General features: G+C 43.1%; 1 protein-coding gene across 1 annotated transcript in view; it reads right to left on the bottom strand.

Moving 5' to 3' along the window:
* Window positions 1-16,748, bottom strand: part of VWF (von Willebrand factor) — a 145,977-nt gene that overhangs the window by 105,958 nt on the left and 23,271 nt on the right. Inside the window, 7 exon segments of the mRNA XM_075761402.1 lie at window positions 634-829; window positions 3,730-3,830; window positions 4,405-4,543; window positions 6,132-6,268; window positions 10,553-10,599; window positions 12,725-12,836; window positions 15,864-15,986. Of these exon segments, the coding sequence (XP_075617517.1) occupies window positions 634-829; window positions 3,730-3,830; window positions 4,405-4,543; window positions 6,132-6,268; window positions 10,553-10,599; window positions 12,725-12,836; window positions 15,864-15,986 (855 nt within the window).

The raw sequence follows: 16,748 nt of genomic DNA, 5'->3' as shown, positions 1-16,748 counted from the left end.
CCTGCTCTGATCTACAGACATAATTTCTTGTGTGCTTGCTCCTCCCAGAAATCAGAGTTTGCTGTAACACCTGGGACAAGAAAATTGCTCCAAGAATTTCTCCCCATGTCCAACCAGGACAGCCAAGCAGTATGGAGGGAAAGAGGAAGGCTGTCTGTGTGATGCAGTAAAAGAAGAGACATAAGGGATCAGGAAAAGTCTATAATGTGTAAGTACAGAGGGTGAAGACGACAGGTGCTTTGTCCACCCAGAGCATGAACATAGTATTGCTATCACTTGAAGAGTAGTTTCAGTGGCACAAGTTTGTGCTGTGGCTGTGATGGTCTAACTCTGACTGTGGTCCAACCTGAACAGCAGCATGCTCCCACATTACTGATTTTTTTGTTTTCAATTTTCACAAAACATTACATTTTTCTTAGGAAGCCTGCATCAATCAGTGTCTCTCTGTTTGTTCGGGGTTTTGTGTTGTTTTTTTCTTAAAGAGAGATTACAGCCACCCTGCTGGTAATGTAAGCAACACTAGCTTCTTCTCTTTGTCTTTATTTTTCTTTTATTTATTTTTATTTTTTATTGTTATGTAAAATGGAAGAGCACAGTTTGCTGTACATGTTAATTTTGGATGGAGTTCAGTACCTAAACGAGGATTGAGATTGCAGGGGTCACTGTCTTGTTTTGACAAGTCTTGGCAGTCTGCGTTGAGCTTCCAGGAGTTTCCAAAATCTTCCAGAAGAGCTTCCACCATGCCAGAAGGCGTAAGAAAATCATCCCCTTGGTTACCATTGTAATTTCCACACAGCCCGCACATCCTTTCGGAGTAGACTGGAGACAACTGAGGAACACAGCATTAGCCTGGTTATCCTTCAGAATAGGTCACCACTGTATAGCAAGATTTTCTGAAGAATGAACCATAGACAATTTAACAATCAAGGAAATTCTCAAGTACACATTAAAATACTATAGACACAATTTCATTGTACTACATTTTCAAACTTCTAACAAAATAGCTATTATTAGTAGCAGCAGGATAATTTTTGCACGGTACAGCGATAATTTCAGATGGTAACTGAAGGTGACTAGAAGAAAAATGGCTTACTTTTGTGGCCTGATCAGCACTCCAGTTTAGTCTTTACCTATTTTTCCCCTTCATTCATATAAACAAACAGCACAACAGTGGGAGATGCATTTTTTAATACAGTGAGTTTATTACATTACCAATGGTAATTTGGGAAAAGATAGGACACCTGAAACCATTTCACATTTTAAAAGAAAATGTGAAGGTGAAGAAAATTTAAACAGATTGTTTTGTCACAAAACAGAGACAATGTTGGAAGAGTTGTTGCCCTCAACATTAAGGACCATTAATAAAATAAGGAAGAGACTACTACCCCTAAAGCTACATTACCTCACGTTACAGCTTCCTCCTGCCTAGAGAAACTAATGACGCACTAAAAGCAGTATTGTAAACAACCCACATAGCAGATGTACTTTTCACCCTGCCTTACTCTTACTGCAAATCAATGCACATCTGAAATGTGAACCTAAACTTAGAGGTAAAGAGGGGGAAGTCTCCTAAGCAACATCCGTAACACAAAGGCACCAGTATCTTTCTTTCTACTAGGAACTGTCAGTTTCTATTAGAAGTAAAGATCTGTACGCCACAAGTACTACCAACTGTCCTTGGGAACTGACTCAGTGCCTTAATGCTACAGCTGCTCTCTAGCACTCATTTACTAGAGCACTACTTTAGTCAGGTTGGCAGAAGTAACCAGTGAAACAGAACCAAAAAAGCTAGGAAAACACATTTTTGAAGAAAAATGGCTTTCTGTAGAATTAAAAATAAAAAAACATTCTCCAAAATATAACCTAGTACTACCCTCCCTTCGAACACATGGTCAGAGAGGAGATACGGAGCATCAAAAGGAACACACATGAATCATTAGAGGGTACGTATCTTTATTACTCCAATGGCCAAGGAAGATACTTTTTCATGTACTCTGCAGATGGACAATGACTCATACAAATCTAAATTCTGACGTATTTTTAAGTGGAAGCTCAAATCAAAAATACCAACTGGCAACAGAAAAAGGAGCTTTCTTGAGGAACACAAAGAATTTTTACCAGAAGTCTGGCCAAGGTAATGGACGTGTATCACTTCCCCCAATTGTCAGAAATACTTGGCAACAGGTCAGTCTACAAATCCAGCATAATTTAACTCTCCAAAAGCAATTAAAAAGGTGCTTTAGATACCCAGAAAGGGAAGGAGCTCAGAGCAGAACTGAATAAACGCAGATGATTAGAAAAACTTCCACCGCTTTTACGGGTAGAGGATCTGGAGCAGAAAATTAGATTTGTTCTAACTGTAAGAAAGAATTTGCCAAGCTATACTGGTCTCTGACCAGGGAGAAAAATACTTTGAATACTGAGGAAAGCCCAAACTTCTGAGATATGCTAAGGGACTGAACTGAATTATTCTCAGCCTAAAAACAACTTCTAGAACCCTTGGAGCACTGAGATACAGGCTAGATAGACATAACAACAAAACCACTGATGCTTTTGAAAGTTATTCAAGACCTTTCTTCTCTGTTGTCTTTTCAACTGCTGTACGCACTTCTGATGTAGCTTTCATGAACCTTTACTCTGTGCCAGATGTGATATTTAAGTCAGATTTTGGGGCAGGCGAGGAGCATACAAAAGCAATGGTTCAGAATTGGCAGTGCTCCCTCCTTGGTAGAAACAGGAACCCCAGGAAAACCAGTTCTCTTGAAAAAAACTCTTCTCAGTGAGCAAACGCACCCCACACAGAGCCCAGCTGCAGAGCCCCTATTACAAGCGGGACTCAAAGGCAGCAGGGCTGTGGTTAAGTACCCATCCACGCAAACACGGCAGGAGCACGCAGGTCTGCAGCTGCCCAGCATCAAGCGGGATTACATCCCCCTGCCGTAGCACCCATAACCTGCAGGTCATCACACCAGGAAGCAATGCTACAGGTGGACTCACACACCTGAGGGATGGTTTATCAGCTATCAGGAGACTATTGCACAGCAAATAATCTTCTCCCCTCACAGGCTTTTCTGTGCTGCAACTCCTTCTGCAGCTCACAACATATGCACACACAAAAAAGTTGTTTATGTAAAGCTTTATGTTGTTGCAGCTAGACTGCTTCCCTTACAGCTCATTTCTTTTAAACCTGGTTTTGGTACTTGTACATGCCACTGTGGTCTGCAGCACAGACAAATCCTAATTGTTAATCAAGGGTGACTTTAAACATTCCTCATAGTAGAAGGCGCATGCAACATATCTTGTATGAGTTAATTGATTTTTCCTGGAAATTATGAGTAACTGTGTCCCTGGAGCCATATTCTTCCCTTATTTTAAGTCATATGAATCCATTGCTATAGACAGGACAATCAAAGCAAACGAAAGCAAAAATACAGTTTGGAGGGTATCTACTGAACAAAACACAAAACTATTCACAGTTAATAATGGCTGTAATTGCACAAAAAAGACAGAGAAAAAAAAAAGCTGCCAAGCTGCTGTGGGACGAAAATGTTTATTTCTGGAATACAAAAGGACCTGTATATTGCTCCGGGGGTAGCAAAAGAGAATGGAATTTCTAACATGCAACACAAAGCAATTTCTCACTTCAGACAAGAAAATCTTTGTACATGTTTGGGTGGGATGAGAGAGGGGGCAAAAAGGCAGAAATAAAAGACAGAAAGAAACTCCTACCTTCACTAGGAGTTCACCACGACCGTCCCAGTCAATCTGCAAATCTTCCCCATAGGTAAGGTGAACTGAAGTCCTCACCACACGCTGGATGCGGAGGGCACCTAAAGACAACCACAAAGTGTCAGTCAGTCAAGCTAGGATGCGGTTGGGACTGCTGTGTCACACTAAACAGGCCAACAGAGCGGGTGCCACAGAGCAGGGACACGCAGGTCTGCCAAAGCAAGGGGTGCCAGCAATGCCCACTTCACACTTCCCAAGCTTTGTGCCTGCTCAGCAGTTTATAGCTGCATGAACTTGTCCATAGGCTCTGCTTTAAGGCACTCAGGAGCCCTAGAAGAGGATATATGTGTGTTCTGCAGAACCTGGGGCATTAATGGTGACATTTTGCACTGGAGGGATTTCAAGCTTCTGGATAAAAATAATTTCAAAAAGCATAGACCAACAGTGCTTTTCAATATCGCATCTCAAATCCAGACAGCTGATTTTGAAGGAGCTGAGCCAAGATGTGTTGGCTGCATGGAGAGAAGCCGGAACGACAGAGCTTCTAGGAGAGGCTGCAAGTGAGAATTTGGTATTGGAAACACTTTTTGATTGAACTGGGCTAAGGCATGCCAGAAAGCACTAGTAAGTAGGACCCTTTCAGTGGCTGGCCAGAGTTAGACCATGTGAACACACCTTGTATCAAAGGGATCTGTATGTCTTGTCCATTCAGTGAAATTCCTCCTCCATGTTTCATTTTAATGAGGCTGTTGTCCATATCCCGGATTCGGACAGAAGCTGAGCGAGTGCATACTGCATCAGGATCATCTGCACACTACAGAGAAGGGAAAAATTTGCCTTGAACCTTAAGCTTTCACTTTATTGGTGACTTAGCCCCAGACCTCCAAAAGGCATTTCAGCATCTAATTTGGGAGGTGTTAAGTGTCTCGATGGTTTTATGGATCTAGTTTCTGCATCCCACAAATATCAGGCTGGCAGCCTTTCTTCCATTATCCCATTAACCACGCACCAGGGAGCTACCCGCAGCTCCTTGTCTCAGAGCCTGGAAAGCAATCCGTAGGCGTTACACCGGACCCCTGAGAGCAGTCCACACCGGTGACCGGCATCCATCCCCTCCGACTGCGGCAGGGGCAGGAAGGGCATGCTGCCCTGCACAGCCTGTCAGGCCAGGAAACAGCTGTGTGGTTCGCACTGCCCAAGACTCTTGTGCTATTGATTTTCCCCGGCTGTGGGTTACGCGCAGATGAAGAACAGGGATTGCAGGCCCCAGGGCCTCCTCCCTGGTTTCGAAAGGGAAGTTTCAGTGGAAACCCGTTCTGCAAGTTCCCAAGCACAGATGACCTCAGAGTTGCAGTATCAGAGCTTTCTAATGCTGGATACAGACGTAAATGGTGCATCACACCCCATTTCTCCAAAGCCTGTGACTTCTCTCTTGCTATGTCCCACAAGGCAGGCTGATACATCCCCTTCACCATACTTCTCCCTGCCTTCACTTCTGTTCCTCTTCCCTTCCTTCCCCTCTGCTTGATTCAGTACCCTTTTCAGTCTCCAGGTTAGTTCACCTATTCCCATGCACAACTGAGTTGATTAATTTCACAGAATGGTTGGCATTGGAAGGGACCTCTGGAGATCATCTAGTCCAACCCTCCCTGCTAAAGAAGGATCACCTACAGCAGGTTGCACAGGATCGCATCCAGGCAGGTTTTGAATATCTCCAGAGAAGGAGACTCCACAGCCTCTCTGGGCAGCCTGCTCCAGTGTTTTGTCGCCCTCACAGCAAACAAGTTTTTCATGACTGGGATAACCTGGATGTGAAACCTCCTCCAGAGTCTCCTTCCCTCCCCACTCTGGCCAGGCTCCCTTTCCGGCCTCTCCCCAGCCGTCTCCACTCACTGACCTCCATCTCCCTTTCTCACGTCTATCAGGGGAGACAGCAAAAAAAAGTCAGGAGCTGCTGACTGGCTAGTCAGCAACAGAAATCACCATGACTCAATGGAAAGCAACCCAAGGCACTACTCTGCCAGCACGCCCTACTCAATGTCTGAGGAAATGTCTTTTCCCCCGGGCATTAGCCGGGCACCGGCCTTCAGGGTGCTCTGCAAGGGGCACACCCTCGTGCGCATGTGTTTGTTCAGCTGGCAAAGAGGCAGTGAGGGCTCATTCTCCAAATCTCATTACGAATCTCAATCTCCAGGTAGGCTCCTGGGAATGGCAGCAAGGAGAAGCAAAACACTTATTAACTAAGGAGAAAGACTCCATCTGTTATTTAAACTAATTATTTCATAGGAAAATTACTTTTGTTGGCCTGTGCATCTGCAATTCATATCATACTCCCACAGCCCTTCCCATTCTCCCAAGAGCATGTGCAGAGGCACACAGGCACCGGCCAAGGCTGCTGTTACCTGCACGGTCTCGATGATCACAGAAAAGGAATTTTCCACACAGTCCTTGGCAAGTAAGTACTGACAAATCCCGCTGAAGGTGAAATACTTGTTGTCAAAGCTTTTGAAATGGGACTGGCCGGTGACAGAGCACTCTCCTGAAAAATGCAGAGAACCATTAATCACCTCAGTGCCAGCTGGGAGTCAAATCCTGCCCGTCCCTCCCAAGCCACTGAGGGGGAAGAGCAGCCCAGTAGAGCAGGTTGCACAAGGCCCAGGTCCCCTGCAGACCAGAAAGCACCAGTGAGATGCTTATCTCACTGTTTATTCCTGTAAGTCATTACCCATAGTAACAGCGGCGCCAACAAAAGCTGGGGAATATGGTATAAATCACACTCGGGAGCTGAAATTCATGCCTACGGAAAGGCCTATATAATGTTTCAAACAGAGGGTCACGAGGATATCAGCAAACAGCTCAGCTCCTTGCACTGAAGTGGATTTGATTCTTCTCTAGCATACACCTCAGTGGCCCTGGAAACAGCACAGTCACTCAAGCTCTCTGCAGGCGAGGTCTTACCTAGTACCTAAGCGATGGGTGCTGGTGGCACTAACCAATTGTAAACAGCAACCCATGCTCCCTTTTATGTAGGAGCTGAGTTTCCCTCTTTATACAAGGGGGAAACTGAGGCACAGAGAGTGGAAGTACTAATACCTAAAAATGGCAGAGCTAGGAAAGGCCCTCAGGATTACCCAGCATTAGTCAATTAGTCACACGCTCCACGCAATGGGCAACATGTGCTCTTCAGCCCTATGTAGGTGCAACATCTTGACATAACACACTTTAAATCCACTTTTGCTCAGCCCAGTGGGGCAAATCAGCACCCATGGAGCTGGCTGCAGAATGCAAGCGTTTCTACAGAGTTGAAAAATCAAAATTTGCAAGAAAACTTGTTGGACTCTCACTCCTGCTCTGCTCTTCTTTTACAGAGGTGCCTCATTCTCAGTCTATGTTTCACAGTTGCGTCTTGGCAGATTGTGAGCCCTCTCTTTGTCTCTCTACTGGTGTTTTGAAAGCATTGCAGTATGGTTTTATGAAGGCAACAGTGTCTGAAAGCCTTCTTCACAATGGCCTCCTTGAACACAGCCAAAAAAAAGTGTTTATTCCTTTGTTGGAATACCAATAAGTTATTCTAACATTAAAGTAAAAATACCTTATCAGAACGAAGAGCTGGAAGACAATCTTGGCTGGAGTTATTGCAAGGGCAGAATTTATGGTGGACTTTACTCTGAACTTAATTAACTTATATGAAGTTTAAAATAAATCCATAGTTACAAGAGCTACATCTAAAGTTCTTACACAATAATGCAAAAGTCTAGCTTGTCTACCCTTCTACTATGAAAAGAGGCTATTTAAACAACATCAACATTTTAACATGTTTTGGTAAGATGTGACTTTTCATTTCCAGGAAGGCAGTGTTCAGATGCCACAACTGGTATTTAGAACTCTGTTATGCTAGGGCCTCTGCAAACACATAGGAAGGCTTCAACCCCACAGAGCTTGCAGAGAAATTCTTTCATATGAGAAGAATATTACACTTAGAGATAGTTCCACAGAAAACAAGGTGGGGAGAGACCTCCTTGTCCAGAACAAAAGTCAGGTGCTGGGCCCACACTGGCAATCCACTGACAAAGGATGGAAAAAGGTTAAATGTTACAAGCTGACAGGTAAACCCCAGCAGTTATTCTCTGCACTGCCTTTGAGTCCCACAGAAGCTCTGTCTCATGAACGCCAAATGAAAATTTCCTTCTTCAACATATTGTCAGTGTTAACCATCTTAAATCAGCCTGTGCTGAAGAACACCACCACAGATCTTGAGGATTCCCAGCCTTGCACAGCCCAAAGAGAAGTCCAGCACTTGCTGGATGTTTGTCATCCCCTGGAGAGTGAGGTGGCTTGGTATTTTGGAAGTCCTATTTTCTGTTCAATTAAGCTTGGACAAAGGTAAAACAAGTGTTATTCTACTCAACTTCAGAGTCAATTAACTGGCTATCAGATGTGGAGAGCAGATTTAAAGAAAACCAGGCATACCCCACTACATTACACGGCAGTTTGATTTCCAGGGCATTCTCTGCAACTGGGAACCAACAGGACAGGTTTGCAGCATGGAGAGCTAAGGACTGTTATCCCAGACAAGTCCCAGCCATTTGGCATTGCTCCTGAAAGGGAAATTTCTTTCCTGCGGCAAAATGTCTTCTTATGGGTCCTTCTATCTACTCCATTTGGTGTAATGCATCCCATGAGATTTCCTGAAACCTACTGCCTTCATAATTAATTTAATTATGATATCTGCTTGAGAGCTTCTTGCTAGTGCCAGCCAGTTATTGCTGGTTGGCTGACACAGCACAGCCTTCTGAAGCACTACTTCCAGCTGCATACCCAGCTTTATCACCAAACTTACAGCTAGGCAATTCATTCCCTCAATATAAAAGAAACCGTTTCTGATAAACAGGTTGGTAATAAAATAATGGAACTACCTTGAGCTTATGTGAGTCTAAGTACATAAACTTTTGTGACACATGATTTTAGAACTATTTGTTGCAAAAATAACCAACGAAAAATAAAAAATACACTGTAATATTGCTTCAGATAGAGACAAAACAGGATAGGCAACAATATAAACTTGGCTACTGTTCCTATCAAGTACTGCTACTCCCACACTGTCTCAGCACAGTTTGTAGATGTTAGCAAGTACATGTACAACAGCTGCACTTACATGACCTTCAGTCTTGTACAAGCCTAGATGAAAAGTGACTTGTATGTGTTGGCTGAAGGTCTAAAATTAAGCTGGTTTTCTTTTTGACTTCTGCTCATTCTACAGAGCTTCCCAATTCAGAAAAAGACAGTAATGCTATAGTCACTTTTGCACAAATCTGTTTGCAAGCCTCAATACTAGGCTTATCTTCAATCGTGTAATCACTATGAAGAAAACATGGCTGGAGTTGAGGATAAAAATTTGGCCCACATAATATTCATAGTAGCCCAGAAAACAAGGACATTAAGAGCTATAACCTAGGTCAAAACTGAAGTTAGAAAAAAAACATATTTCTCATTTGTAAACATGTTGTTGACCATTAGCTAAAAGACATAACAAATCAGCTGGGGCTGTGTCCTTGATTCTGCGTTTTAGACAGTGAGATTCCCTGCACTTAGAGAGATCTTAGTGAACACCACAAGCATGGAGCTTCTCACAGTCCCGCTTGGCAGAGCTCACTAAAAATGTCATTTCTATCTTGAACATTTGCATAAACACCCCCTCCCCCCCTTTTTTTTTCTGCTCACATTTTGGGGCAAAGTACACTTTCAGTCTAAAGCAGGAGGAAGTAGAGTATTGATGGGTCAAGCTAGATTACTGTTAATAGAAAGACTTTGATAGTCATTTTAAGACAGTTGTAATTATCCTAATTTGTGAGGATTGCACAGTCTCATCTCAAAAAAAAAACCACCCAAAAAACCCAAAACCCAAACAAACCCAAAAAACCTCACACCAAACCTGAAAATCTGCTCTGTCTTTCCTGTCCTGCCATAACTCCAGTCTCCTCCTCATCCCTTCACCCTCAGTTCCCAAAAGCAGGGAGAACAAACAAGATAAAGAGGTGTGCTGTCTCCCTGCAGACTCCTACGCACAAAGCAAGCAGAGTCAAATGCTGTTTCAGGTCAAGCAGGCCTTTCCGTGGCTGAACATAGTGCAGGAACTGAGACGGGGATGGGTCACAGAACTAGCAGGAGGAAATAAAACAGGTGGTGCTTACTGGCCAACGCACAGCATGAAAAGTCATATTCCCCATGTAGGCAAAAAACTGGGACAGCAGCCACCAGTACCAGGTGAGTTTGGGAGGTAGGTAGGGTAGGAGGGAAGGGGAGTAGGAACACCTGCCTCTGCAGTCTGCCACCACCCACAGAAGGGTGGCCACCTTCTCCCCAGGGCTGTAGCTCCTCCACCGATAGGGCCCAAAGCCATGGAGTATCAAGAGTGACCCATTCTACTTCCAGTACTTCAATTATCCATCAACAAAAAGCATGCTAATTCAGACAATCAAATAGGGACTGGTACCTGGTCAAAGAAACCCAGCAGTGTTCCTCTTCCTGAAAGCCAATCCTCTGAACATACAGACCCTTACAACTTAGTAAACTAAGTAATGAAAAGAGGAATATTCTTCTCACCAAACAGGATTTTTCATTGCTACACATAAATCATACGGCACAATGTCTGGTTTGCCTTACAAGAACATAGAAGTATGAGCCCATCTGGCTTGTACTGGAGCAAGCAAGAACAAAGACAGATTAATTTTTTTGCGTGAAAAACAATGTAAGTGGGATATAAGTGGTAGGGATGTAGGCAAGGCTTACTTGTCAAAACCTGAAAGAGTAGAGCCAACCATACCTGGGCATTCCCCATTGCTGCAGATCCAGGTGCCACGTCGACAAATGCTAGGAAACATAGCATGACAAGTTAGGCAAGAGTACATGAATTCAAATCTTCTGTTGCAACTTTTTCCCAAATAATTGAAACATGGGCCCCTGTTTCAGGGAAATTAGACCAGTCCCCAACATCCTTTCCATCTCCCATAACCTTATTTCTTAATACATCCACCCCTTCTTACCATCATTCAACAGCAACTGCTGGTAATAAGACCTGGAATGGTTGCAAAACTCACGAACTTCTTTTTTTCCCCTGCCAAAGCTCTGTGTCTAATAGAGTTTTCAACTACATTCCACTGATGTGGAATGAGTTTTAAATACAGTTCTCAAGGTATGTCTATTAATACAACAGAATCATAGGGAAAAAAAAAGCAAGCTTGAAGGGACCTCCAGAAAAAATCATATACTACAACCCCCAACTCAAAGAAGGGAACTTCAAAGCTAGATCAGGTGACTCAGGACCTTGTCCAATTGAGTTTGAGAAATCTCCAGGATGAGGTCCCACGGCCTCTCTGGGCAGCTGTCCCAGTGCACTGCACCATCTGAGGGGGAAAATTTTTTTTCTTGTGTCTAAATGGAATTTCCCTTGCTGCAACTTGTGTCCATTGCTTCTTGTTATTTCACTGTTTGCCTCTGAGAAGAGTTTGGCCCTGTCTTATTTACACCCCCTTTAGGCAGTGAAAGTGCCACCTTTAAACAAATCTATTTCCCTTTGCTTCTTCTTACATCATAAGCTCCCCTGCTGTGGTCATCTCCAGCGTCCTCCACAAGACTCTCTCTAGTTCATAATCCTCTGTCTTGCAGTGGGGGCCCAGCACTGGCCACATGAGTTTGTCACAGGAGGGCAATAATCCCTGTCCTTCACCAGCCAGCTACACTTCTGCTAAAGCAGACCTTCACATCAGTCTGACAGCACACCCCTTGCTTAGTTTCCCTTTCTCTGCAAATTTCAAGGAGGCAGATTGTGTCCGCTTTAATGTCTCTGGGTGGTGGATTTAGTGCCATCCCCCATAGGCACTAGTAGTAACCAGTAACATGCACTGATAGTGATTGAGATCCTATCCCTCATCCTTGGTTCTGTGGGACACCATATCAGTCAATCCTAGAGTCTCCAAAATCAAGCAAGTTTCAACATATGCTAGATTCTTCTTATTCCTTTAATTATCCTAGCCCTCAAAAGCTATTTGTGGGGAGTCATTTTATTGAGGATGGTAAATACAGAGCCGATGGAATGACATTCTCCACAGCAGTATCATATCTGAATAACAGAAAGCATTTTCTAACAATACAGTCTATCAGGTGGCACTGATCTCCCAAGAGCAATAAGTTCAAACAATGTGGCCAAGCTCAAAGCTGAAGACAGCTCCAGGGAAAAAGACAAAATGCTAATGTTGTGGTTGCTTTGTATTCTGTGACACGTGCTGCAGGTAATGAAAAACTTGTGGTTAACAGGGATGATGCATAGACCATCTTTCTTCTGCATATGGTGGCCTTAACTGAGTCCTCCTCCTGTGCTCTAATTTTAAACATCTGGGCACAGAGTTGTCTGAACTCCTTCCACAAATATGTTCACACTTATACATAACCAGATCAGGAATACATTACTCATTCCCCTTCCTTTCTTTAGGCAGCTAGCCTTCCCCTTCAGGCTGACATACATGATTCAAAGAAAAATTGTAAGCCATGCAGCTGGGAAGATTCATTAGCTTTGCAAGAAGTTCCAAGGACGTGTCTGACCTAAGTCCTCTTGGAAAGAAACAGGGTTTAGAGGTTAAATAACTGTAGGAAGTCAAAACAAAGACACCACCGCTGACACTAACCAGACATGGGAACCTGCCGGTCTGTCTTATCCACAGGAAACAGGTAGTTCTCTACTGTTTGAAGGAGTTGACCCTCACATTGTTCTATCAGATCAAATATCCCTTTAAAAGTAGAGCTGATTTTGTCTTTGTGAACAGCTCACTTCTTGGAAGGGGCTGGTATTTCCAATAAGAGAGCAGGTCTTTTGCCAATAAAAGGAAATTTTGAAAAAGTAAAGAGAGATTTCTAGAAAGATCATCTAAAACAGTCACTAAGTGGTGTGCAGTACTTATCTAGAGCAACAGTAACCGCACCAGAGCAACACTGAATTTACCATGAGTTGCAATCCTGGGAGATGGTGAAGCCAGGAGGATAATGTTTTCCAGAGTGGACGCAGGAGCAGTCGGAGCTTTCAATGCAATGTTCACCATCAAGGAGCTTCCCCTCTGGATAGATCAGGTAGCAGCAGATACACATGCCACACACACACACAGGGACACAAACATAAATATGATTAGATTTTCTAGCTCTTCATATACTTTGGCAAGACTTCATATATGTTATTATCCATAGTTAGTCACAGACAGCAATAAAAAAGAATGAGGCTTGCCAAAAAGCCTCATGGGGGCCGGTTTCTACTTTCAAATGCTGCCTCTCCCTCAGATGTGCTTGAACAGAACGTTTCTGGTGCTCCCAGAAGAGCTCTTTGCTTAGCCAGTCCCCAAGTCCAAAACACACATATTGGAACATACGTGAGTCAAAGATGGGGAGCACAATCAAGCTTGATCAGAGCTGGCCTAGAAACCTGACTGTCTGAAAAATACATGGACTTTACTGACTGCAGTAAAGGTTGTCCAGACAGGTTTTGTATTTGTTGTAAGAGGACAGAAGAGGAGACAAAGTAGGGAATGAAGAAACATAAAAGTCTAGCAGACAGAGTCTGAGAAAAAGAAACATTACCATGTGGAGCTGTGGTTTCTCTTTTCAACTTTTGCAGAAGCAAAAAGTGAAAGGACTAACTTCCCCACTTGGAACCAACTGCTGAGGTTTCCCTACTACACAGCTATAATTACCTATTCTATAGAGTATTTTATCTTTCAGAGATAAATGGAGTCACAGATGAGTTACAAGACTTGTCTGAGATTGCACTATAAGCTAGTAGTCAAAGAAAGGACAAGTTTATTTTTCTTAGACCCCCATGTTGGTTCATAGTTGATATTTCTCTGTTTTTAAAAGAGCTGCTGTAGCAAAACATTCTGATTGCTGAAAACCCATCTCCCTTCTCTTTGAAGGACTCCTTCCAATTGATTGAAGAGATTTTGGCCCTTTTCCCTGGCAGCAGCAGTCACCACTGATAGTGAGACATAGGTAAGTCCCCTTTCTCCCATTCTTGCCATAGAGCTGCAGGGAAAGACCTTTGCTGTTGAGAAAATCCTTGCAGTAAGAGATACTCGAAACAAGACATGAGCATTTAAGATCTGTATGGCTTTCCAGAGAGCAAAAGAAAACAGAACATCCGCCTTTTTTTTCCTGGCAATAGTAATTCCATTTACAGCAATTAAAGTAACTGTGTGGTGCATTTAAGGGAGGGGAAGAAGAAAAAAAAAGAAAAAAAAAAAAAAAAGACATATTCGTTGAACAGATCCTTTTTACTCTTGGAGCACTGGAGGGAAGGTGAGAGAAGGTATAATCCCAAACTCCTCTATTCATCTGTGAGATCTTCCTGGCTGTCTATGAAACTCAAATCAAAGTTCTTCCCTGTCGACTGTGCACCAAGTAACAGTAAAAAAACGTAATTGCTGGTTCTTGTTTCTTTTCATAGAATAGGTTGAGTTGGAAGGAACCTTTAAAGGTCATTTAGTCCAACCCCACCGCAATGACAGGGACATCTTCAACTAGATCAGGTTGCTCAGAGCCCCATCCAACCCAACCTTGAATGTTTCTAGGGATAGGGCATCTACCACCTTCCTGGACAACCTGTTCCAGTGTTTCACCACTCTCATCATAAAAAATTTCTTCCTTATACCTACTCTATATCTACCCTCTTTTAGTTTAAAACCATTATCCCTTGTCCTATCCCAACACGCCCTACCTAAAAAGTCTCTCCCCATCTTCCTTATAAACCCTCTTTAAGTATTGAAAGGCTGCTGTAAGGTCTCCCAGGAGCCTTCTGTTCTCCAGGCTGAGCAGCTGCAACTCTCTCAGCCTGTCTGCATAGGAGAGGTGCTCCAGCCCTCTGATCATTTTTGTGGCCCTCCTCTGGACCCGCTCCAACAGGTCCATGTCTTTCCTGTACTGAGTTTCATGCACTTCCTTCTACCCATCTACTTGTTCCTCATGCAGTACCCTTTCTGTTGAGCTCCTGGTTTTCTGTTCTCCAGTTCCTGTCGCCTTAGACCTTTGCTGTGCTGAACTGACCAGTGCAGCTACCAAAGGAAGAATATAGCCAGAGTCCTTGTGCAGCCAGTGGATTCATCTCCTTCAGCTTTTCCCCAACACTCCCAGGACTTCACAAACATAATAGCTAGGTCCTTCACAACAAACTAAGATCCTGTACATCACCTGGCACCCTCCATGTGCACGTTCCCAAGTCCTGCCACAAAATGACAGCTTTGAACCTCCAGTAAGAAAGAGACTGGCAACTAAACGGGAAAATACTAAGCTCTGAATGATGGGGAATGGTTTGGAATGCAGTTAACAACCCCTCAAACAAGGTTGACATTGTCATCACTGCCTTGTTTTGGAAACCAAATTATGTTCTCAGTAAGCCTCTGTCATGCTTGGTATCTTGTACAGGGGGACAGTAAATACCTCTGTGCTTTTGCACAAAGTCCAGATTTGAAGGGTGAAATGCAGTGATAGTCCTATTAAAAACAAACAAACAAAAAAAAAACCCCAAACCTCTCGTCCTGCAGTTAAGTACAATAGACAGAGGAGGAAGACTGTGGGGAAAAAAAAAACCAAAAGTGGTGGTTGGGCTGCCCCCTTTAAACCAATTAAATCTCCTGTACAAATGATTCAATAAGTGAAATTGTTCCTCTCAAATCATGAAGATCTTTGGAATTATAGCATGAGCTCTACTGAGCTGTTTTTCTGTAAGAAACTCCTTCAGTATATTCTCTGTTCTTTCTTCCATTAACTTGATGCTTCTAACCAAAAGCAATTCAGAAGGAATCTAGACACTTCAATGGTAAGCAGTCCCTCACCAAGAAAGAAAGGCAATCCTAGAGTATTAGATGGTACTGATTTTCACAGAAACATTTACTTTTTAGCTGGGTCTCAAAAATAGCTCTTTCACAGAGTAAGCATACAGGCAGTATAGAAACTGTTTTTTTCTAGGGCATGGTCCCAGAAAAGGGAAGTGTTTCTGATTTCAGGAAAATTTAAGGGAAGACACAGCTTTCCTTTTTCTAATAAAATAGGTAGCATCACTGCCAAATGTTTCTCTGTAAATAACCCAGTAAATAAATTACCAGGGCAGCTGCAGCCATCAACACATTGTCCATGACACATTTCATTGATATTCAGGCTCTGGCAGGTTTTGACACAAGGGGATACACATTCCTTATACTCCATGCCAACTGGACATCTTGGCCCTGAAAGAATTAAAAGAAATTAGAAATGCAAATTCCTCAATAACTCTTAAACATATAAATCCCTTAATTATCAAAGGCTGAACCACAGAGACACCAAAAAGGTCATATCCTCTCCAATCAATGATTTCTTTCTCAGAAGCAGAACATTTTAGATACACTTGATTTTCAGTTTGCTGTGATATCATCATCTGTCAAGTTGTGTACTAAATACTTAGAGGTTAAAGCCAATTTCTTTTCTAATAAGTCTTAATAACTAAAATCAAGTGCATTAAGAGCAATGAAACATGAGGGGAAGTTTTGCAATAATATCTAAGTAATTTGGATAGACAAGCATGTTCTGTACCTTTAAGCTATGCAGTTATTCCACTCATTTGTGAAACTACACTGTTTTGTGTTTCCAGAGAGAACTGGGAGATAGTGAAGACTCTCAAATCCCATTCTTCTTCTTCTAGAGAAGGGCTAGCACAGGATAACACCCATGCTGTGGTATCTTCACTGCTGTCATTATCTAGGCTAGGCCATTATGCAAGCACACACTATAGCCATCCCTTCATTTTGATGCATAGCTATACCCCGCAAGACTGTGTGGGCATGGGAAGAAAAGATTAGAGCCTGCCCTTTCCCAGCAAATCCTCTATTGAAGGAGGTGGGAGGGTAACGAAGGAGTGGTCTTGCCCTCTGTGGCTCCAGGGCTTGGGCATCAGCTTGCACTAGTACAGCGTGCCCAGCACTAGAGCCTGCCGTGGTGTAACCCGGCCAGCA

Source organism: Balearica regulorum, chromosome 1 (assembly GCF_011004875.1).
Source record: "Balearica regulorum gibbericeps isolate bBalReg1 chromosome 1, bBalReg1.pri, whole genome shotgun sequence".
In the NCBI taxonomy this organism is placed as follows: domain Eukaryota; kingdom Metazoa; phylum Chordata; class Aves; order Gruiformes; family Gruidae; genus Balearica; species Balearica regulorum.
This window is presented reverse-complemented; position numbering and strand designations above follow the sequence as displayed.